Here is a 25,641-nt window from a genome sequence, read left to right as displayed (position 1 = left end):
AAGACACTTCTCAGCTGAAGTTTAGTGGAACGGAGGTGGGGAGGGGCTCTAATTGAAATCTATCGAATATTGAAAGGCCCAGATAGAGTAGATGTTGAGAGGACGTTTCCAATATTAGTGGATGCTTGGACCAAAGGGCACAGCCTCAGAGTTTTTGAGGTGTATTGTACAACTTTTGTACATATACTGACACAACACATCTGCTCATTTATTCTTCCTGTCGTTTGTGAGAGCTTCTTGCATGTAAATATCCATTCTATGCATTAAATTTCAGAAGGAGTTTCCTGTGAACTACTGAAAAATGTTGACAGAAAGAGGAAGATGGTCAGTAATGGGTGGCCTGGTATCAATCACGCTGGTGAAGAGATTTTGTCTGAAACTGGAAGAAACCTCCAGATGGAGTAAGTAACATTATCTAACCCTCCGCTCCAGAATTCCTCAGGTAACAAAACTATACTTGCATCAATGACATATCATACATGCATCTAATGAAGGGGTATTGCAGGGATCACATAGATCTATCACAATACATCACATCACCAGCAAGCGGTGAAGCAAAGCATCAACCTGAAATATTATCACTCTTCTCTCCACAGGTTCTGTCTGTTTCCAGCATTTCATCATTTTTGTTATTAATGTCCTAAAGAACTCTGTGCAATCACCATTCTGCTATTCCAAAATTCAGAGAGCTGCAGAATAACTTTAAGTTCAAATTCTTATGGAATTTTCTTTTTCTTATTGAATAGCTCTTCTGACAGTAATAAAGGAGAAAAGAGCGCATGATAAAAAGATAGAAGAATCTTCCGGACGTAACAGCAGACAACACCTAGTTTTCCGTCTGGGCGGCCTCCTACCTGGTGATGCTGATTTCTCCTTCCCCCATTCCTCCATTCCCCACTCTGATCTTTTACCCCTTCTCACCTGCCTATTACTTCCCCCTGGGTTTGCTCTTCCTTCCCTTTATCCCGTGGTCCACTCTTGTATCCTATCAGATTCCTTCTCCAGCCCTTGACCTTGCCCACCCACCTGCCTATCACCTTCCAGCTAGACTCCTTCCCCTCATCCCACCTTTTTATTTGGTGTTTTCCCCCTTCCTTCTCAGCACAAAACATCGACTGTTTATTCATTTCCATAGATGCTGCCTGAACTGCTGAATTCCTCCAGCATTTTGTGCATGCGTGTGTGTGTGTGTGTGCGTGCGTGCGTGCGTGCGTGCGTGCGTTTTGCTCCAGCAGATATGTCCTTAATACATAAGGACCTTAAAGAAATTGCTATTATTGAAAAATCAGTATTGAAGAAATAAAAGGACCTCCCTATTTACCTGCGCTGCCTTCTGTAGGGATTTGGGATATATAGACATACGCAGGATCATTCCTCAATACACCCTTAGGGCCCTGCAATTCACGGTGTATGACCTATCATTAATAGGTTTTCCAAAATGCATCGTCTTGTTCTTACTGGAATTAAATTTCATCTGCCATTTGCTGCATAAATTAATACTGCTCTGAAACCCATGACTATTCTCCCCTTGACACCACCGCCAATTTTCACACAGTCTGCAAATGCACCAATCGTACATTTTATATCCATATCTATCAAGCATATGGCAAAGAGTAAGAATCTCAACACTGAATCCTTTCAACCACCATTGGTCAACACACACAAATTGTTGAGGAAGCCAGTCAGTCAGGCAGTATCTGGGGAAAATGAACAGTTGATGTTTCATACTGAGCCCTGTCTTCAGAACGGAACAGTTGACATTTTGGGTCGAGACTCTTGGTCTCGGCCTGAAACATCAACAATTCGTTTTCCTGCTACCTGACCTGCTGAGCTCCTCCAGAATATTGTGTGTTGCTCCCAATTCCTAGGATCTGCAGACTCTCTTGAGGTCTACTCCTATATCAATTCTTAAGCTCTTAAAACACTCAATTCATAATTATAGAACTTGTTTTAACAAAATTTTACTGCAGAAATGTATGAAACATGCAGATATGATTAAAACCCTGCTTGAAATCTGGTTTTTGCTCATTCCAAACTTTGCAAAGTGCAGTGATATCTTGACACCCTTGAAGAGGTTCTTTCTTACCGAGATTAGAGGAAGCTCGTCCCTCTGCCGCACGGTCCTTCTGGTTCTCTGCGATGCTCAGCTGCTGTTCATGATACTGCTTCGCCCTCTCCAAATCCTGCATGCAGCGAGCTGCATGCCCCAACCCCGCGTACGCTCTCATCTCGATGGCCTTCTCGCCTAGCTCCTGTGCTAGCTCCAGCACGTGGTTGTGGTAGGACATTGCTTTGTCAAAGTTTCTCCTGTAATGATAGGCACTGCCGAGGTTGCTGTAGGCCCGTGCTTCCTCTCGCTTGTTGCCCAATTCCTTCGCAATTCTGAGATGCTGCTCATGGCATTCTACTGCATTTTCAAAGTCGCCCATTGCTATGTAAACAGCTCCCATATTGCCCAGTTCTCTGGCTTCTGAGAGTTCGTCTTTGGATTGTTTAGCTAGAAGAACACACTGTTTGTGACTGGCCAGTGCATTTGGGTAGTCTCCAATGGCCGTGTAGACATGACCCAGGCTGCTCAATGCTGACGAGGCTGCCTGCAATATAGAAAATAAAACTTTATTCAAAGGCACAACAAAAGTAGCTTCATATTGTGCACCATAACAACTGATACAAATCAGCAATTAGGCTGTCTGGTGCATAGATCGTTTGAGAAATCTATTTGAGATCAATCTCTTTCAAATAGATATTTTGAGACAGACTTTGCTATAAAATCTTTCATTTCCTGGTATGTGGGGCTTGAGGTTAAATGAAATTTCAATCGATGCTGCCACAAAAAGAAAAAAAAAATTGCTTGACATATGTAAGTGATGATAAACCTGATTCTGATCTGGGTCTCTGTTGTGGACTGAAAGTGGGAAGGGGGCAGGGAGAGGAGAATCGTGGTTGGGAAAAGGGGAAGGAAGAGGACCGGGAGCGGGATGCACCAGATAAACATTCTGTAATGATCAATAAACCAATTGTTTGGAATCAAATGACCTTGCCTGGTGTCAGAGGGCTGGGTGTATCAGCACCACACTAACTCCCCCAGCCCTTGGCACTCTGCCACCTGTCCCACACCATTCCTGCAGGACTGCACCCCCACCATTCCCAACAGTCTTCACTCCCGCCAGATATACAAACTTGCTTTCCCCTCCATGTTGACAAATACAGTACTGTGCAAAAGTCTAGCTATATAGATATGTGCCTAAGACTTTTGCACAGTACATACACATACATACATGCACACACACACACTCTCTCTCTCTCCCACTCAATTATTTATTTAATATTTACATATCAGTGTCTGCTAGGAGTTATGCAAAGCACCATTAGATATGAAAACGTGACAAAAGTCACACTTACTGGAAAAAAAGTTAAAACTAGGGATCCAAGAACAGTGTTTTACATCTAGGAATCACATTTCCTATCACAACTACAACAGCTGTTCTAACCTCTTAGGTAAGCTTGGCAATGCACAAAGTCTGTTTTCAATTTTGAGTGAACGTTTACATTAATTCATTGACATCTAGCTCCAAACACTGACTGACCTTGATCAGGTTTAAAATATTTGTTCTGTTTTTAATATTTCAATAATACTCGAGTAATTTTGCATCTATATATTGTTTGATTAAGCATTCTTGTTTGTTTGAATAATTCATTATGGGTTATATACATAAACATGTAATTTCCATATGTCATCACGCTACTACACGATACATGCGCTCTTCACTTAAAGTAAGCTCAAAGTTTGACTCCCGTATATTCCTTTCAATTAGTTTAATGTTTTGAAGTCACAAAACGTAACCATATTATCTGCTAATAAGATCAAATTCCAAATTCTAACAGAACAAGCAAGCAAGAAATGCAAGAATCAGGGTTTCATGGATCAGACTACAAGGGCTACTGTCTGTAAATGGTTCTTGGGTAACAGTATGGGCAGCAGTACCCATGGGTTTGTTACAGGTGTCCACGAAGAAGGGTCTTGGCTTGAAGCATCAACTCTTTAAGTCTATCCATAGATGCTGCCTAATCGGCTGAACCCCTCCAGCATTTTGTGTGTGTCATGTGTCTCAGGATTCAGGAGATCAGCAGCCTGGGAACAGATTTATTCTGTCCATAAGCTTTGTACCTTTTTGTCAATCTCCTTAGCAAGTTAATTATGCTACAAAATATTTGCCAAAGTAACAGATTATCTTTGGACATTAGCTAAGTGCTGTCAGCAATGCCAATATTTAAAGGCTTCCACGATCTAAAGAAAAATTCTAATGGAAAGATGAATTTTGCATGGAATGTTTGCTATAAAAGTTCTCCCAATAACAAAGTATTTCCTACCCTTAACATTCATAACTTAGCTGCCTCCTTGAAAATCATTAATGCAAAAGATTTCAATGCTGGCGATCTTGGGAATACAGTTACAGATTATATTGGATGAAAGAGGTGAGATGTCACTGACATATGAACTCTGTTGATAAGTAGCAAATCTAATAGGGAGCAGCACCTAATATGTCCAAAGTCAAGATAGCTTTGAGGCCTAGCTGCATCAGCGACTGGGCAATGACTACATACACATTTGCAGGAGAAAACTGTATATTAGGTGTTGTATGGAATTAAATTATCACCAGAAAAAACAAACAAGCCATTAAAAGCAATTACACTTATACAGCATCATTTAGATCCCAACCTCCAAGAGGATCACAACCTCATTGTGGTTTGGGGGCTTGTGTGCCTCATTGACCCAGAGAACTACGTTGGCTGGAGTCAGGGCTTTATGCTTTGGCTCTTGGTAAAGTAACCCATGCCAAACAGATCAAAGGATAGATACCAGACTAAGAGTGGTCCACCAGTCCTCAAGGTTAACAACCCTGATTGACATCTGAGTGCAACGGTATTCCTGAGTCTCTATCTGGGACTTGCATAACTGATAGTAGTGAAAACCCAGCGGAAACTACTGGCACGATGAAGGTAGCCCTGAATGCCGCCAGAGATGGAAGACCTTCATTGCTGCCCTAGCCAGTGGGGTAATGGGCAGAGAGCAAGTTTTACATCCCAAACACTTCTGATATAAAGTGAATTATTCTTGGTGTCTGCAGTGTCTCAGTGCAGAAAAAGGGGTAAAAATACACTGAAAAATATATCTGCCGTTGTAACATTTCAAATTGTATACAGACATGTCAATGCATTTTACATTGCCTCCATTGGAATGAATTTCATTGGTAGAGTACATTGTGCTGCTGATTATTGTCTTTTAATAATGTTGCATGTAGCTAGGATGATGGAAATATGCCACTAATTGTATTCAAAAAGCTTCTATAGGATACCTTATATCCACCTGAGAAGGGAAACATTTCAACTGTGCAACATTCACATTGTACTAACCAGGCGCACTGGCATTTCTCCTCTCTTCTGTAGGATTACAGTAACAGAGTGATAGAAAAGTACAGCACAGAAACAGGCCCTTCAGTCCATCTATCTTATGATGAACCATTTAATCCACTGACCCGCACCCAGAGCACAGCCCTCCATACCCTTCCCATCTATGTACCCATCCAAACTTCTCTTAAACTTTGAAATCAAGCTCGCATTCACACTTGTGCTGACCGCTCGATCCACACTCTCACAATCCTCTGAGTGAAGAAGTTCCCCTCATGTTCCTTTCGCCCTTAACCCATGACCTCTAGTTGTAGTTCCACCCAATGTCAGAGGAAAAAGCCTGTTGCATTTACCATATCTATACCCCTCATAATTTCGTATACCTCTATCAAATCTCCCCTTGATCTTCTATACTCTAAGGAATAAAGTCCTAACCTATTCAATCTTTCCATATTACTCAGGTCCAGTCCCAGCAACTTCCTTGTAAACTTTCTCTGTACTCCTTCAACCTTACTTACATCTTTCTTATAGGTAGGTGACCAAAACTGCACACAATACTCCACATTAGGCCTCGCCAATGTCATATACAACTTTAACATAACATACCATTTCCTGTACTTAATACTTTGATTCATGAAGGGCAATGTGCCAACAAACTTCCTTTATGACCCTATCTACCTGTTTGGACACTTTCAATGAATGATGGATCTGCATTCCCAGATTCCTTTGTCCTACCACGCTCCTCCGTAGCCTACCATTGACTGTAAACCATAAAGACCTTAGATTTGTATTGAATCTAACTTTGACTCAAACCATTTTGAATCCATTCCCTGTGTGCACACATTTAATAACACAACTCATTCCGATGCATCCATTATATACACTTACAAAGTTTTTAACACTTCCCACTGAATAGAATATCCAGTCAGGGGTTTACCTGAATATCTAGATTCATGTCTAGAAGATATCCAAATGTTCTTTTGAATATTGCATACATGGCAAAATAAGTCTCCTCTGGAAATATCAGTATAATGCAGGATTGCAACAACATTATTCCTCATTATATGCTTATTTCACATTTCCATTTTTTTGGTTCAGATTAAACTTACTGTAGCATTTGTAAAGTATTTCTGAATGCACTGTGCACATATTTGTCAAGGCTCCATTAAATTTGCAAGGGCAGTGGTTGCCAACCTAGGCTGTGTGGCCTCTCCACGGATTAGGGGACTCCAGGGTACAGTGGGGCAAGAGGAGACATGTAAGGACTTTGCTAACTGAGGGTCCTTGCAGTTTTAATACAATTAATCTTAAAATGAATCTTCTCAAGAGAGTAAGAATAAATTGCCTTGAATGGGAAGTTCTACAAAGAGTGGTGGATATGGCCCAGTCTATCACGGGTAAAGCCCTACCTACCATTAGCACGTCTACATGAAATGCTTTTGCAGGAAAGCAGCATCCATCATCAGGGACCCCCACCATCTATGTCATGCTCTCTTCTTGCTGCTGCCATTGGGAAGAAGATATAGGAGCCTCCGGACTCACACCACCAGATTCAGGAACAATTATTACCGCTCTTAAACCAAAGGGGATAACTTCGCTCAACTTCATTTGTCCCATCATTGAAATTTTCCCACAACCTATCGGCTCATTTTCAAGGACTCTTCATCTCATGTTCTCAATATTGATTGCCTATTATTTATTATTATTTCAACACAGCACACAATGAACAAACAATTTATTTCTTCCTTTCTGTATTAGCACAGTTTGTCATCTTCTGCACACTGGTTGAACACCCAATTTGGTGAGGTATTTCATTGATTCTGTTATGGTTATTATTCTATTATGGATTTACTGAGCATACTTGCAAGAAAATGAATCTCAGGGCTGTATGTGGTGACATAGATATACTTTGATAATAAATTTACTTTGAATTTTAAAATGAAAATATACTTGGCATATGAGGTGCCCAGCTGTCGGACTGCTCAGAATTCCTGGGAATCCCCAGGACAGTACCAAACCTTAGTAGGAGCAACACTGACATCACTGGGGCCTTGGGGAAGGTTGGAGGAGGTGGAATGTTTCACTAGATCTGATCAAGTGGGGCAAAGAGCAAGAGGACTTGAATCTGTGAGCAGCAGTTGATGTTTCAGTGCTGGCAAGCTTAAGAGTGCCACAAATCGTACTGGTGGTGATTATAAATGGGATATTTGATGCAATATGACAGGACATATGGCAAAATATTGGATGATAACCAATGTGAATATATAATATTAGTGTGTACAGATGAATCCCACAGGACATGTGCAACTCCAATGAACTGTATTTCTCAAGGATATTTAGAATCATGAAGCTCCTAAATTTCTCAGTTTGCATTGGTTCTGTTGTATTTGGCAAATCGTCATGGATTTAAAGGAACTTAAGTACACAATAGAGTTCTTGGCCAGGGTGAATATTACCTGCAGGGAGCAGGGACTGTTGAGAGCATCCTTTCCCCACCTTCCTACTCAAAATCAATTACATGTTATGTCATACTAAACAAGACCAGTTGAGTACTGCGGCAAATAAGTCCCTCAGTATCAGAGTTCAGAATTCCCCTTCCAGATCAGATTTTTATATGTAAAAATGAAGATATCTTTTTACAGATTCTCTGATTATTTTCCTCTCACTTTCTCCTCTATTCATGTTATCTGCCTCTCCCTCACTTTCTCCTCGAGATACAATTTTACCTGTCCACTCGATCACTGTGCAGAAGACAAGGGAGTGAGTATCAGCGCGGTTGTTCAATTTTAGAGAGCATTTCAATCAGCCTTCCCTCTCTTACTGGGCAGAGAGCTCTAGGATTTATGGTTGGGAATGGCAATTCATTTCCCAATAAGATGGGATGTGAACTAGAAGTAATTTTCAGATGTTCTCAAGCATCTCTCCTTTGTGGTAGAGGTCGTGAGCTTAGATGATGCTGTCAGTGAAGCCTGGATGAATTTAAGTTTGGCTGGGTAGCATAGCAGTTAGCATAACACTATTATAGCTCCAGCTGCCCACGTTCAACTCTGCCGCTATCTGTAAGGAGTTTGTACATCCTCACTGTGACCATGTGGGTTTCCTTCAGGTGCTCCATAGAGTCATGGACTCATAGAAAACTACAGCACAGACACAGGCTCTTTGGCCCATCCAGTCCATACTGAACCATTTAAACTGCCTAATCCCATCCACCTGCACCCAGACCAAGGTCCTCCATACCCCTCCATCCATGTACCTGTCCAAATTTGTCTCGAACGTTGAAATCAAAATTGTATCCACCACTTGCGCTGGCGGCTCATTACACATCCTCACCACTCTTTGAGTGAAGAAGTTTCCCCTCATGTTACCCTTAAGCATTTCACTTTTCACCCTTAGCCTATGACTTCCTGATGTAGTTTCACCCAACCTCAGCAGAAAAAGCTGACATTTACCCTATCTATACCCTTCATAAGTCTGCATACCTCTATTAAATCTCCCATCAATCTAGGGAGTTAAGTTCTCCAGTTTCCTCTTGCATTACAAAGACGTATGGGTTATAGGTTAATTGATCATTTCAGTGTAATTAGGTGGTACAGACTCATTGGGCTGGAAGGCCCTGTTACCATGCCATACATCTAAAATAAAATCTAGTAACAGCAGTGTATCTTGTAGGTGGTACAGTGTGTCAGTGCTGGAGGGAAATAAGTGCCTATGGAGGTGAATGGGATGCAGGTAAAGCAGATGCCTTCTCCTCCGAGTGTTGCTGAAGCTGTACTCAAGCAGGCAATTAAAGAGAATTCCATTACGCTCCGAACTAAGAAATTTTGTCTCTCAGGAGGCAAAAGGCGCTCCCAGCCTTTGACCTGCACTAGAATCCACAAGATACAGCTGATGAACTTCTGGTCAATGCCACTTCACTGCCCAAACACTGATGCTGGTAATTGCAGGGGCTCAGGGTGAGTGTTAAAACCTTTCAGTGTAAAGAATCAGAATCACAGTCAGAATCAGGTTGAATATCACTGGCATATGTTGTGAAATTTGTTGTCATGAGGCAGGAGTACAGTGTATTACATAATAATAAAAACTGTAAATTACATTAATCAGTATTTATTCTGTATATTTATAAAGATTAAAAAGTTAAAGGTTAAAGTCTACGGATGTACCGTGGAGAGCATTCTAACTGGCTGCATCACTGTCTGGTATGGAGAGAGGGTGCTACTGCACAGGATTAAAATCAGCTGCAGCGAATTGTTAACTCTGTCAGGTCCATCATGGGCACTAGTCTCTGTAGTATTCAGCTCATCTTCAAGGAGCGATGTTTCAAAAAGGCAGCATCCATCATAAAAGATCCCCACCTTTCCATGGCAAGCCCTTTTCTCATTGTTACCATCAGAAAGGAGATACAGGAGCCTGAAAGCCCACACTCACCACTTTTGTACTACTTATTGAATTTAACTATTTATATATACACATACTTTACTTACTGTAATTCACAATCTTATCTCTATTATCATGTGTTGCATTGTACTGCTGCCGCAAAGACAACAAATTTCGCAACACATGCCAGTGATGTCAAACCTGATTCTGATTAAATAAGTAGTGCAAAAAGGGGGAAAAAGTATTGAGGTAGTGTTCATGGGTTCAATGTCCAATCAGACATCAAATGGTAGACAGGAAGAAACTATTCCTGAATTGTTTAGTGTGTGCCTTCAGACTCGAGTACCTCCTTCCTGATGGTAGCAATAAGGACAAGGCATGTCCTGGGTGATGGGGCTCCTTAATGATGGACGCCGCCTTTTTGAGGCATCGCTCCTTGAGGATGTCCTGGATGCTGGGGAGGCGAGTGCCCATGATGGAGCTGACTGAGTTGGCTATTTCCTGCAGCTTACTTCGATCCTGTGCAGAGGCACAGCAGATGGTGGTTCAAAGAATAGATAGATTTTCTGTTTCTGGAGAAAATGACAACCCAGCTCTATGATGCAAATGTCACTAGCTACTGTATGTCCACATACGCACATTGTTTCATGCATGTATAGACTGTCTCTGCAAATGGAGTGAACATTTCTGTCATCTGCAAATCTCCACACTTTCAACCTTATGATGAAAGAAGATCACAGGTGAAGCTGCTAAAAGACTGTTCTGGTTATCTTTTGGAAGATTCACTCTGCTTATATCTGCAATAGAAATTGGAAATTAAACTGCGCTGACAATCTTACAGGGCTGCCAGGATTCTAAGCGGGTTAAGTGAGAGAGCAGGGAAGTGTCATCTGAATCATAGGAAGAGTAACTGTGAATTTATCCACACCGGTAGAAATAAAAAGGCAGAGTGCATTGATAAATGTTGATATGTAAAGGGATTTTGTGCATAAATCACAAAATGTTAATATTCACAGGCTATAAGATATAGAAACAGAACTCAGCTCATTGACTACCATCTGCCATTCAATCATGGTTGATTTTTCTTTCAACTGTTCAACTATCATGTTTTCTCCCCATAACCCTTAACCACCTTACAAATCAAGAAGGTATGAACTCTTTTCTTAAATAAACTCAATGAACTTGCCACCACAGCCCTCTGTAGTAATGAACACCACAGATTCACCACCATCAAGCGTAAGAAATTTCTCCTCACCTCAGTTTTAAAGGAATATCCCTTTTCTTTGAGGATGTGCCCTTAGATCTTTGACTCTCCAACACAGAAAATAATTAAGATGGATAACTATATTCTTGTCCTAGATGAATTACAAAAGTACCTCTGGTGACCACATCTGACACCCTCCAGATAGATTTGCTCTCTTGACCCAAGACAGAATAGAGAAGTTGCAAAAAAAGTTTTACTAGATTAATTCATAAAGTGGAAATTGTATTGTCTCAAGAGGAATTCAATAGAGTGTCCATATATTTTTGTTAGCTCAGAAGGTGACCTCATTAAAATGTATATAGTTCTTAGATTGGGTGGCAGGGTGGAGCCACGTCTGTACCAAAGGAGATGTAAAGCGCTCCTTCCCTCTTCAGGTCATCCTTGGACAAGCTGTAGCACCTGCCTAGCCCCCCCCCACCCCACCAACCGATCAGGGTCACATGATGGTCATATGAGCAGCCAGTGCATAATACAAGTCCTCGTTATGCAATCACTGATGCCAGGCAGACAATCTCTGGAGAGTATTGATAATGGCTGGGGTCACCCATCTTGGAAAGACACTGCCCAGAAGAAGGTAAGGGCAAACCAGTTCTGTAGAAAAACTTGCCAAGAACAATATTGCTCATGGATAGACCATGATCGCCCACAACATACAATAAAGCACATAATGATGACGATGATGATGATAGAAGCCATAACAGAGTTTTGTGATGAGAGGTGACACATCTCTACAGGAAAGTTTATCACTCAAATTCTTATTGTTGTCAAAGGGAAGTGGTCACTTAGGACCGAGTTGAGAAGGGCTTTTCCCACTGCAGAAAAATCAGGATAATCAGCTGGCAAGTTAAGTTCAAGATCAATAGGATTTAAAGACCCAGAAGAAATCAAGGAACATGGAGATCAGGCAGGAAGGAAAGAGCTATACAGCCACCATCTACATTTAAAGCTTATATTCTTAATTTCTTGGACATTCAGTCTGAATGAGAACAATAATAACAATTTTTAGTCAGTAACTAGATACTCGTGTTAAAACAAGTGATTGGTGTCACTTGATTCAGCTGAAATTTAAGCTCGCATATACAAAAGAATTATAGTTTTCAAAAGCCAAATTCCCACACGACAGAATGCTAAATACAAAAAAAATGAATGCACCTATTCTGCTCTATACAAAATGTTTTTTCCCCATAAAGAGTGCATTAGATTTCTTCTATCTTGTTCCTACCCTAAATTCCCACAAACCTAAAAAAAACTGGAAACTGTTAGTCACAGCACTTTATCATTTTCCAGCTGGAAGGTTGATTGTTACTAAATCTTTACTAGACTTTCCATTGAGAGACATGGGTTGAGCTGCTTGCTCACTCCAAAAGCGGAATTACTCAGTGGATAACCTTTTTAATTCCTGTTCCATTCCAACACGTCGGTAGATGGCCTCCTCTTGTGCCAGGATGAGGCCTCTCTCAGTGTGGAAGAGCAACACCTCATAGTCCATCTAGGCAGCCTCCATAAGAGAAAGGAGCAGAATTAGGCCATTTGTCCTATCAAGTGTGCTCCACCATTTCATCGTGGCTGATCCATTTCTCCATTAGCCCCAAACTCCTGATCTCTTCATGCCCTCACCAATCAAAAATCAACCAACTTTTACCTTAAATATACACAATGACTTGGTCTCCACAGCTGTCTGTGGCAACAAACTCACAGGAACCTGATGGCAAGAACATCTATTTCGTCCTCTGATAATTTTTTTCCTTCCTCCTTCTCTCTCCTTCCATTCCCAACTCTGATCGCTTACCTCTTCTCCTCACCTGCCTACAACATCCCCCTGATGCCCCTTCCTTCTTCACTTTCTCCCATGGTCCAGCATTTTGTGTGTGTAGCTACAATCTCTGTGGCTTCCCTTTTGGAGTCAAGCTGGTTTAGAAGTCGCACTCCAGTGATACACAAGTACAATCCAAGCAGATATTTCAGTGCAGCCATGAAACAAAGTCTTACTTTCAGAGCAATGACTTTCAGAGGCAATGTTATATCAAAGAGCCATTTGAAACAGACAGGAGAACACATAGCACCAAGAGTGAATATCAAGGGCCTCTCCTCAACTATGCCCAACCCACAATGGTCAAAGCTGATTTCTTCAACATGTATTGAAGCATTTCTGTTTTCCAGCACCTTCAGTTCTTTTGATTTTAAATATCAAAACATCAGCTGGTCACACCTTCCACTGTGTGGAACCTTATGGCACAGAAAGCAACCGTTACATAGGAAACACCCGAGTCCATGTCTTACTTTGTGTTCATTTCCATTGACAAAGGTTTTGGATAATATACAAAATTTATCAGAAATTTTAAAAACTTATTTTTGATTTTCCCTGCAATAAAACACAACTAAATATTTACATTTTTTCCTAATCCAGTGGTAAACTCCCAATGAAAACTGCCAATGTATTTATCCTGTGTCAGCAGGAATAAGGCAACATATTTGCATATCGTCTTAAAGGTGAAAATTATAGATAGATAGATAGATAGATAGATAGATAGATAGATACTTTCCTGATCCCAAAGGAAATTATAGTATCACAGTAGCATTACAAGTGTACAGATAGACAAATATTAGAAGAGAAATAAGAAAGAATAAAAAAAAGTTACATCCAACAGTCTGACAGGAGGGGGTCATCACTTCCCTGACTATAGGTTGTCTTATTATAGACCCTAATGACCGACGGTAAGAATGACCTCATATAGCGCTATTTGGAGCAGCGCAGTCATCTTAGTCTGTTGCTCAAAGTGTTCCTCTGTTCAGCCAAGGTAGCATGCGGAGGATGAGAAACGTTGTCCAGAATTGCCAGGATTTTCCATAGCCAGTGCTTTGTTCTACCACAGTCTCCGGTGTGTCCAGTTTGATTCCTATGACAGAGCCAGCCTTTCTAATCAGTTCATTGAGCCTGTTGGCATCACCCACATTGATGCCACTGCCCCAGTACATCACCATATAGAAGGTTGTACTGGTGACACGTGAAGGAAAGGCCTGCATAATCCAAAGGACCTCAGTCTCCTCAGGAAGTAGAGGTGACTCTGGCCCTTCTTGTACACAGCCTCTGTGTTGGTGCTCCACTCAAGTCTGTTGACCAGGTGCACCCCCAGGTACTTGTAGGTCTTCACCACATCCACGTCCTCACCATCAATAGTAACAGGAAGCAGTGCAGACCTCGTCTTCCTAATGTTAATCTGTCAAAATTTTACAACAAGCAGGTAAGCTTTGAGCAACACAGAAAAAGAGACAGGGGTAAAGGAGCAGTGATGAGGTAAGGAAACTCAGATCAGGAAGGGTATTTCTGAATTTAAGGGATATTGAAGGAAACTTTACATCTGCTGCAGAGAAGTGTTCAGATCTTCAGTGCAAGGATTTTCGGCTTTTGAGAAGGAATTTTTATGTTGATCATCAGTTAAGGCAATGGCTGCTGTTGGACTATAATGAAGATGTTATGTTGATCATCAGTTAAGGCAATGGCTGCTGTTGGACTATAATGAAGATGTTAATGCGGAAGGGGTACATTCACAGAGGATAGTATGATGAAGTGATCAAAGATGGTCTGGTAATCTTGTTCAGGGAACGTTCTTGCCTTGCACCAGAATCCAAGGTTCTGCCAGATGTCCAGACATCCTTTCCCAGACTTTCCCAGAAAATTACAGCAGCAGTTCCAAAGAAATTTCTGGACTAATTACAATTTGATGCATAAATTCTCAGAGGTATACATGCTCTGGGGAAGAGACATAACTATGGGATATATGGAGAAAGAGTTACCAGGTACAATATTTGCTAAGTTCTCCACGGTTCTATGTAATCATGTGATGAGAAACACTGAAAGCTAACAACTAACTGATCAAAGAACTTACATTTCCTTATGACTCACTTCTGAATACACTTGAGTCAATTGCTAGAAACATAGAAAACCTACAGCACAACACAGGCCCTTCGGCCCACAAAGCTGTGCCGAACATGTCCTTAGAACTACTTGGAACTACCTGTGCTTTCCCATAGCCCTCTGTTTTTCTAAGCTTCATATATCCATCCAGGAGTCTCTTAAAAGACCCTATCATATCTGCATACACCGCCACCGCCACTGCCAGCAGCTCATTCCACGCACTCACCACTCTCTGCGTAAAAAACCAACCCCTGACATCTTCTCTGTACCTACTTCCAAGCACCTTAAAATGATGCCCACAGAATATAAAACATCAAACCACAGAGTCAGTGAAGCAGACAGGAATATTCAGCTTAGTTCAGTTCAGCTCTGTGCTGTTCATTGGCTGCAGGCTGCAAAGTCTGTCTTCCAGGTAAGAGATTTAGAGCAGTCTCAGAGTCAACTTTAGATGGCTCTGAAAAATAGTGAGCAGAAACGGCCTCTCTGGTCTACATTCCCAGTGATTTTAATTCCCAGGGCAGTAGAGGGTATGAAAGAATTTTTTGAAGCAAAATTACAGAATAATAGAATATGAAGACTGGGCGGTTGAAATTTGTTTTATTTTATTTTGCTTCTATAATAAACTAGAGGTGTATTAAAGACTTTGTGCCCGTCCCAACAATTTTAAAATCCAATTATACAAATCCCTTGTTGTTAGGCAAGGACTTAACTGAGAACATTATTCCATCCAGTAATAAACAGGATGACATATTTCATTCTAAATGTTCAAATTTCAAAGTCAATTTATGATGAAAGTTCATATACATCATCCCAAGATTCATTTTATTTTGGGCATTCACAATAAATACAAAGGAACACAGTAGAATCAACATACAACTCCACACAACAAAGATGGGCAGACAACCAATGTGCAAATTATACAAATACAAAAAAAGAGAAAAAACAAAATAGTACTATATAAGTAAGTAATAAATATTGTGATTATGAGTTGGAGAGACTTTGAAAGTGAGTCGATTGTTTGTGGAGTCAGCTCAGTGTTGGGATGAGTGAAGTTATCCACTCTGGTTCAGGAGCCTGATGATACTGTTCCTGAACCTAGCGGTGTGGGAGCTATGGTTCCTGTGCCTCCTTTGTGATGGCAGCAGTGAGAAAGGAACATGGCAACCTGTGCAGCAAGATTATGAAATGGGTTAAAACCACCATATGCTTATGAGACATGAGAAATTCTACAGATGCTGGAAATCCAAAGCAAAACACACAAAATGCTGCAGGAACTCAGCAAGTCAGTCCTGAAGAAGTCCAGTTTATGACGTACTGCTCATCATGTGATGCCTGGTAGATTGAGAATAATCAGGTTTAAACTCATTGATTTGATAAACCAGACAAATGACTTGACAAAATGTTCCATCATTCCTTCTAAGTTGCTGCGGGATGTTCCTCAAAAAATCAGCACTGGAAGTTTGAGTCAAAATAATCAAAATCTTTCCATATATGGATAAAAGTCTAGCCTTGAGTTGTAAACTATAGTTTTATAAACCTCACTTTACCCAGACAAAATTATTTTCAGATACTAGAAGTTCATAGGTAAACTGTTTTTTTCTATTCTTCCCCAAACCAAGCAAAGAAACTGAGTTTGTTTTTATCCAAGTCAGATTCTACAACAGAGCCAGAACGTAACTATTTATGAAACCCTGGTTTGACTCCAGTGGTTAGCCACTGAAAATGTCAGCGAACTGCCAGAAACAGCCATACTTCAGACGGAAGCCAACAAGCAGCATCTAATTAAGTGTAGAGCATGTTGTGCGGTGCCATTTCAGAATAACACGTCAATTTTGATAACCAATTGAGGCTTCAGTAAAACTGAGCAAAAATGGGGGTTATAAAGTTGAACTCTGAATGCACCACTTTTCCAATTTCCACACCAATCCCAAGCTTACCATCAAACCAGCAGACAAAGGGGTGCTGTTGTGAGGTGCGTACTGCCTTACTGAGGCCAGACAGCAACTCTCAAACACATCCCCCAGCGACCCCTTGAAAAGGACCCCCACTCTGGACCGACACAATCACTGACCTCATCAACTCTGGAGAACTCCCATCCACTACCACCAAATTCATAGTTTTCTTAGCCCGCACTGTTCCTATCTCTTACCCAAGATCCAAAAATGTAACTGAACGGTGAGGCCCATTGTCTCTGCCTACTCCTGCCCAACTGAAATCATGTCCACGTACTTTGACTCCATTCGATCCCTGTTGGCTCAGTCCCTTCCCACTTACATCCACCATACTTCTGCTCATGATCTCTCAGTAACTTCCGATTCCCTAGCCCTGACACCCTCATTTTTACCATGGACATCTAGTCCCTATACACTTCTATCCCCCATCAAGAAGGCCTTGAAGTTCTCTGCTTCTTAATAAAAGAACCAACCAGTTCCCATCCACCACCACCCTGCTCCGTCTGGCAGAACTGGTTCTCACCCTCAGCAATTATCCCTTTGGCTCCTCCCACTTTCTCCAGACACAAGGGGTAGCCATGGGCACCTGCATGGGCCACAGCCATGCCTGCCTTTTTGCTGGCTATGTAGAACAGTCCATGGTTTAAGCCATTCTCCTCTGATCTCTCTCATTAACAAAGTATCTGCACTTACAGAACTTCCATCCTCTGGACATTTTTTGTTTCTCGCACCATTCTTCATAAACTCTAGAGACTGCCGTGCATGAAAATCCCAGCAGAACAGGAGTTTCTAAGATACTCAAACCACCCCATCTGGCACCAACAATCATTCCAAAGTCAAATTTGCTTAGATCACATTTCTTCTCCATTCTATTATTTGGTCTGAACAATAAATGAACTTCTTGACCATGTCTGCAGGCTTTTATGCATTGAGTTGCTGCCAAATGATTGGCTGATCAGATATATGCATCCCAAGGCTGCCTGTAAGGAGTTTGTACGTTCTCCCCATGACTGTGTGAGTTTCCTCTGGGTGCTCCGGTTTCCTTCCACTGTCCAAAGACTTACTGGTTGGTAGTTTAATTGGTCATTATTAATTTTTCCTGTGATTAGGCTCGGATTAAGTTAAGGGATTCTGGGTGGCCTGGGTTGAAGGACTTATTCCACACTGTATCCCAATTAATTATTTAATTAAAATTAACAAGCAGGTATACAGGCGTACCTAATAAAGTAGCCACTGAGTGTATGTAACTAGATTTTTCACCGACTGTGGAGGATTGGAGTTCAGATTTACCCACTGAGAAGTTTCTCCCGAATTTCAAGTACTTCATGATTTCTTGGACAGTACAAAGCTCATTGCAGAGCTCATCCATGTTCCCAGTACTCCAGAGACTGATTGTTGTTACAGCTGCAAGCAACTTCATGCTGATACTTAAACAATGAATCTTGTACAAATAGCTGCTAATGGAAAAGTTAAACCATTTCTCCAGATATACCACTTAAGCATCATAAAATCTAGTAAGATCCTTTTGAAAGGCTGGTGGAGATAAAATCTCATTCTAGGATTAAATTCTCGACTTTCTAAACACAGAATTGCAGTTTTCTTTGTTATTGTAGCTGATGTGCAGTACCACATATACTGCAGGAACATGTACACTAATGTTCCCCAAACAGAGCAAAGTATCACTGAACACCGTTAAGTAGATTCTGTGGAAAACAAATGTAAGGCTCAGCTTAGTCAGTTTCCTGATCTTCTTTGCCAATGTCACTCTCAGCAAACATGGATACAAGACAAATAGCTTGCCAAGTATTAATTAATTAATTGGCATGTGGGTAATAACTCAACCAATATGTAGGGGCAATTGTTGGATGATGGTACGAAGGTCTGAGTCTGCGATTTACGGAGTGGACTGCAGCTCTCATGGACTCCTCAGTTTTATGTTTTTATATTCCGTGTTTTCGCCCATTCTTTCTTGTTGCCGTTTGCGTGATTTGTTTGTTTGATTTGCCTGAGGGGGTTTGGGGTTTGATGATCTTGTTGCCATTTGCGCGATTTGTTTTTTTAGCATGGGTTGGGGGGGGGGGAGTTGATGTATTTCTTTGAATGGGTTTCTTTGTTTCATGGCTGTCTGGGTATAGCGTACATACTTTGATAATTAATGCACCTTGTACCTTGTGTGGCAGAGCTATAACCTCGGTGTTCACAAACCACTTTTTAAATTAATTTTTGGAATCTGAGCATGGCTGTTAAGGCCAATGTTACGGGCTCATCTCTAACTGTCCTTGAGAAAGTGATAACTACAATGCTAGTGGTGGTACTTCAAAAGTCTTGTTGGGGAAGAAGTTTCAGGATTTAGACTGAATGACAATGAAGAGCCGATAGTATATTTCAAAGGCAGATCTGGAGAGGGACCTGAAGGCAGCAGTGGTCCCAGGCTGCACTTACTGTTTTTTGGTGATTGGAGTCATGGATTTGGAGGGGAAAACCCAAGCAAGTAACTGCTCTGCAATTTGTAAATACTGCACACTCCAGTCACCATTTTTACCAGTGACCGAGGGAATGAATGTTTAAGATAACACACACATGTTGGAGGAACTCAGTGGGTCAGGCAGCATCTATGAAAATGAACAGACAGTCAACGTTTCGGGACAAGACCCTGCTTCAGGACTGGCAAGGAAGAAGGAAGACACCAAAATAAAAAGGTGGGGGGAAGGGAAAGAGTAACTAGCTAGAAGGTGACAGTTGAAGCCAGGTGGGTTGGAAAGATAAAGGGCTGGAGAAGAAAAAATCTGATGGGAGTGGAGAGTGGACCATAGGAGAAAGGGAAGAAAGAGGGAACCCAGAATGAAGTGATAGGCTGGTGAGAAGAGGTAAAAGGCCAAAGTGGGGAATATAGAGGAAGAGATGATGGGTTGGGGGAAAAATTACCAGAAGGAGAAATCGATATTCATGCCATCAGATTGGAGACTACTGGAATGGAATATAAATTGTTGCTCCTCCACCTTGAGGGTAACCTCACCTTAGCACAAGAGGAGACCATGGGCTGACATGTTGGTCCATGTTTAGGGTGGTTGCCATTCAAGTAGGCTGTTTTGTCCTGATTGTCAACACGGGGATTACAAGAAGTGCATTATTCCATGTGAATATTTCATCATGTGCCTGACTTGTGTTTTGTACATATATTGTCAAAAGGATATCAGTCATCATAAGATTACTCAGCCTTTGTCCTGGTCCACTCATGTTATTCTTATAGCTAATCTAGTTTAGTTTCTGGTCAATTGTGATCCACAAGGTGGTGAAGAATCAGCATATAGGAGGGAGACTGAAAATTTGGCTGAAAGGTGTCATAACAACAACCTCTCACTGTCGGCAAGGTCATGAACAAATCAAGTCTCCTGATTGTAGACTTCAGGAGAGGGAAACGAAAGGTCCATAGCCAGTCCTCATCAGAAAGGTGGAGGGGGTTAGCAACTTTAAGTTCCTGGGTGTTACTATTTCAGAGGATCTGTCCTGGACCCACCATGAAAGTGCAATTGCAAAGAAAGCATTTTATTGCCCCTCCTCCCCTTCTTACCCCATCCCTGACATATTTAGTTGTTTGCCTGTTCTCCATCTCCCTCTGGTGCTCCCCCCTACCTTTCTTTCTCCTGAGGCCTCCCATCCCATGATCCTTTCTCTTCTCCAGCTCTGTATCACTTTCGCCAATCACCTTTCCAGCTCTTAGCTTCATCCCACCCCCTCTGGTCTTCTCCTATCATTTCGCATTTCCCCTTCCCCACACTACTTTCAAATCTCTTACTATCTTTCCTTTCGGTTAGTCCTGACGAAGGGTCTCAGTCCGAAACGTCGACAGTGCTTCTCCCTATAGATGCTGCCTGGCCTGCTGTATTCCACCAGCATTTTGTATGTGTTGTTGTTTGAATTTCCAGCATCTGCAGATTTCCTCGTGTTTGCTCTGATTAATTTTATTCATTTATTTTATTTTCTTAGGTGTTTGCGGAGATTCAGCATGACATCTAAAACTTCAAAAACTTCCTACAGATGGTTAGTGGAAAGCGTATTAACTGGCTGCATCATGGCCTGGAAGGGAAACACGAATGCCTTTAAACAGACATTCCTACAAAAGGTAGTGAATTCAACCCAGTACATCATAGGTAAAGCCCTCTCAACCATCGAGCACATCTACATGAAACACTGTCATAAAAAAACAGCATCCATCATCAGAGATCCTCAACTGCCAGGTCATCCTTTCTTCTTGCTAGTGCCATCAGATAGAAGGTACAAGAGCTTCAGGACTCACACCACCAGGTTAACAGCAGTTTCTATTCCTCAGCCTTCAGGCTCTTGAATGAAAGGGGATAACTATACTCACTTTTCCCATCATTGAAATGTTCTTACAACCAATCATCTCACTTTAAGAAGCCTTTATCTCATTATCTAATGTTTTCATTACTTATTGCTGTTTATTTATATTTGCATCTGCACAGTTTGTGTAAAAGACATAAAGTTTTCATTACTTATTGCTATTTATTTATATTTGCATCTGCACAGTTTGTTCTCTTCTGTATGCTGGTTGATCTTTCACTGATCCTGTTATAGTTACTGTTCTATAGATTTGCTCAGTATGCCCACAGGAAAATGACTCTCAGGGTTACATGTGGTGATATATATGTACTTCGACAATAAAATTTAGTTTGTACTTTGTACTTGCAAAAACTGATGGTGCAGGAGTTAGTGATGGCAACATAATGGAATCTCAAATGAAGATATCTTTCTTGTTGGAGATAGTCATTCCCTGGGACATCTATGATACTGTAGCAATGTACTACATACAGAGCTAGAGACAATGACACGCAGTCGGTAAGTCGTTTCGAGACTAGTTTATTCAAACTTCACGGCACTGGCATTTAATCCCTGGCGCCCGCCCTCTCTGGGCGGAAATGACGTCAGAGGTGCATTACCAAAGTCTCTCCCTGCGCGCTGGCTATTTGTGAGCCGGTTCGCCTGTGCAGAAAGTGGGTCGCCACAATACTTGCAAATTATCAACCCATGTTTGTGTGTTGACTATATCTTGCTGCATGCTGCTGAGAAATAATTCATGAGTTGCAAGCAGAATTAAACATTCTGCAATCATTTTTTTTACATGTCCCTTATGATGAAATGAAGCTTATTGAAGAAGCAGCCGAAGATGATTGGGCCAAGGACGTTATCCTGTAGCTTCAACAAACAAAGCCACCTTTCTTTCTGTGAGTTGGAACTTCAATCATCTCAGTGTCTTCCTTCTGAGGCTTCTATTAACTTCAGTTTTACCAAGCTCTTTGAAACAACTTGTGTTCAAACATCACTTGATGCTGAGTCCAGTCACTCTCATCGAATCCTTTACTGCGATCTGCCAAAATGGCCATTTGGCATCTTCATCAGCGATTTAATGTAGTTTTAATGCGCACATCTTTTTGAATGTGCTGGCATATTCCTCTGCCTTATGCATAATGGGTCAGGTAAAATACTATCCTATTTCCCCTCCTCAGGTTCTAAAACAGGAAATCTTTGTGTGTGGGAACTTGAAATTGTTGACAAAATTGGAATAAACCTTAGGTTTGGTGTGTTGTTCCAAAGTTTTCAAAAAGAGTATTTCCTATTGACTACTTAATGTAGACAGTGAACAAGAATTAGGCACGCTGTGGACTTTGAAGATTACTCTGGACAACATAGATTTTGCTTCCTGAATACTTATGTGTGTGTCTTATGGCTTTTGGACTGATAATCATGGAAATCACCATGAAATTTCTCTATCACACACCATTTTTTAAAATTGCCTGTATTTGTTATTTTAATTCATAATTTAAGTCAGAATAACCTATGCCTAGATTAAAGAAGGCATTTTTGTTGGTCCACAGATCAAATAGGTCATCAACGACAGGCATTTTGAAGAACTTCTAGTGGAACCTGAGAAAAACACATGGAAGGCATTCAATGGTGTTGTTGAAACTTTTCTTGGCAACTACAGAGCACCAAACTACGTGCAGCTGGTTGACAACGTGCTTCAAGCATACAAAACCATGAGGTGCAACATGTCACTAAAGATTCATTTTCTGCATTCCCATTTCGACTTCTTCCCTGCAAATCTTGGCGCGGTCAGTGATGAGCATGGTGGAAGGTTTCTCCAAGAAACTGCGGTTATGGAGAAACGGTATCAAGGCAACAGGAAACCATCAATGCTGGCTGATTATTGTTGGAATCTTAAACGAGAAGCTTCAGACACTGAGTACAAATGAAAATCATCAACAAAACATTTTTAGCTCAGTTGAACTATTGCAAACTGTCGGCACCATCATACAATTAAACACATTATATTCAATAAAAGTTAATGTCTTGTTTCTCCAAATCCCTACATGATACAAGTAGTCTGGAATTATATTTGTGTTCAGCTTGAAGTGGTCTATCATAAACAAAAAAATAATTCTGAGAAAAAAAACTTTCAAAAAAATTTGTTGTCCAGTGTCAACAGTAACCTATACTGGCAGCTGCAGTAGTCTATCTGTTAATCAGGGCTTTGGCTTCTGCACACCCACAGCTAATATTTTTATCAATCATCCCTGGGTACTTTGCAGATACACAAGGTTCATTTCATGGACCATTACAACTGCTAGTAAATTATTTTGTAGCACACTTCACTAAACACGGCAGAAATAAATTGTGCACCCAAATTTTCTTCGGGTTTTTCGGAAAGGTTTAAGGCAAGGGTTTCATAAGATCCTAAGATATAGGAGCAGAATTAGGCCATTCGGACTATCAAGTCTGCCCTGCCATTTCATCATAGCTGATCCATTTTCCCTCTCAGGCACAATTTCCTGCCTTCTCCCTGTATCCCTTCATGCCCTGACCAATCAAGGATCTATCAACCTCTGCTTTTTATATATATATATATTAAAATCGGCCTCCACAGCTGCCTGTGGCAAAGAATTCCACAGATTCACGACTCCCTAACTAAAGAAATTCTCCTCATCTCCATTCTAAAAGGATGCTCCTCTGTTCTGAGGCTGTGTCCTCTGGTCATAGAGTATCCCACTGTAGAAAACATCCTTTCCACATCCACTCTATCAAGGCCTTTCACCAGTCCATAGGTTTCAATGATGTCACCCCTCATTCTTCTGAGTTTCTGTGAATACAAGCCCAAAGCCATCAAGCACTCTTCCTTCAAACCTGGAATCATTTTTGTGAACCTCATTTAAACCCTCTCCTGGTTCATTCATTCGTTATATGCCATGTCGTAAGATGTGGGTGATAGTGATCTTTCCATGACCATATATGTCCTTGGCAAATTCTTCTACAGAAGTGGTTTGTCGTTGCTTTCTTCTGGGCAGTACCTTCACAAGACGGGTCACCCCAGCCATTATCAATACTCTTCAGAGATTGTCTGCCTGGTGCCAGTGGTCACATATCGAGGACGTGATATGTACCAGCTGCTCATATGACCATCCACCACCTCCTCCCATGACTTCATATGACCATGACCAGGGGGCTAATTAAGTGCTACACCTTGCCTAAGGTAATCTCCAGGCTAGTGGAGGGAAGGAACGCCTTACATCTCTTTTGGTAGGAACGTATCTCCACACTGCCACCCAGACACAAGGGTATTATTTGGTATTTGGTAGTTTTGCACAGTTTTTTCAAACTTTACTTGCAAAATGCTGCAGTAACATGTAGAAGCGAAAGTTAGAACACAGAACATGGAACAGCACAGCAAAGCAAAGGAGCAGCCCTTTCAGCCCCCACTGTCGTGCCAAACTAGATAGTAATCAAATGCCCAACTAAACCAATCCCTTTTGAATAGCCAAAGTCCATTTCCTTCCATTTCAGAATCAGAATCAGGTTTAATATAGATATAATAATAGTTAAATTAAATAAGTCATGCAAAACAAAATAGTGAGATAGTGTTCATGGGTTCAATGTCCATTCAGAAATCGAGTGGTGGAGGGGAAGAAGCTGTTCCTGAATCGGTGTGTGTACCTTCAGGCTCCTGTACCTCCTTCCTGATGGTAACAATGAGACGAAGGCATGTCCTGAGTGATGGGTGTTTTGGATGATGGATGCCCCCTCTTTGAGTCATCACTCTTTGAGATGTCCTAGATACTGGGAGGCTAATGCCCTAGATACTGGGAGGCTAATGCCCATGATGAAGCTGATTGAGTGACTAAATTTCCTGCATATTGCTGTGCCTATGTAAGAGCTCCTGAATGCCTCAGCACATTTGGCTCCAGCACGACCCCAGGAGCACATTGCCTGTGTAGAAATTTCTTGCCCCACAGATCTCCTTTGAACTTACCCCCTTGAAAATAAGGCTGATCCCCCCCCCCATTGGTTATCAATATTACCCAATTTCTCCACGAGGCACAATGACTCTGCAAATAGTACTGCTGCCCACACGACTCTTGCAAGCCGGGTTTGAACCCAACATCAGGTACTGTCTGTATTGAGCTTGTATGTTCTCCCTGTCAGTGGGTGGGATTCCCTAGATCACATGAATTTCCTACACATTCCAAAGATTGGTGGCTTAAATGTTTACTGCAAGGAACCCCCAGTGTGGGCAGTTGGTGGAACAATCTGTTGGTGCATTTAATGTTTCAGTAATATTTGAGTAATCTTGTACGTGTATATATGTAGTATGATTAAGTATTCTTCTTCATTTAAATAATTCATTATGGGTTATATGCATAAATACGTGAATT

At 41.3% G+C, this 25,641-nt stretch overlaps 1 protein-coding gene across 7 annotated transcripts in view; it reads right to left on the bottom strand.

Moving 5' to 3' along the window:
* ttc28 (tetratricopeptide repeat domain 28) overlaps positions 1 to 25,641 on the bottom strand; it is an 886,755-nt gene that overhangs the window by 289,503 nt on the left and 571,611 nt on the right. For all 7 annotated transcript variants that reach the window (XM_059988046.1, XM_059988048.1, XM_059988047.1 and 4 more), the window contains one exon: positions 2,087 to 2,594. In XM_059988046.1, coding sequence (XP_059844029.1) covers positions 2,087 to 2,594 — 508 coding nt within the window. The remainder of the gene's footprint in view (positions 1 to 2,086; positions 2,595 to 25,641) is intronic.

The sequence above is a fragment of the Hypanus sabinus genome, chromosome 13 (assembly GCF_030144855.1).
Source record: "Hypanus sabinus isolate sHypSab1 chromosome 13, sHypSab1.hap1, whole genome shotgun sequence".
Taxonomy (NCBI): Eukaryota; Metazoa; Chordata; class Chondrichthyes; order Myliobatiformes; family Dasyatidae; genus Hypanus; species Hypanus sabinus.
This window is presented reverse-complemented; position numbering and strand designations above follow the sequence as displayed.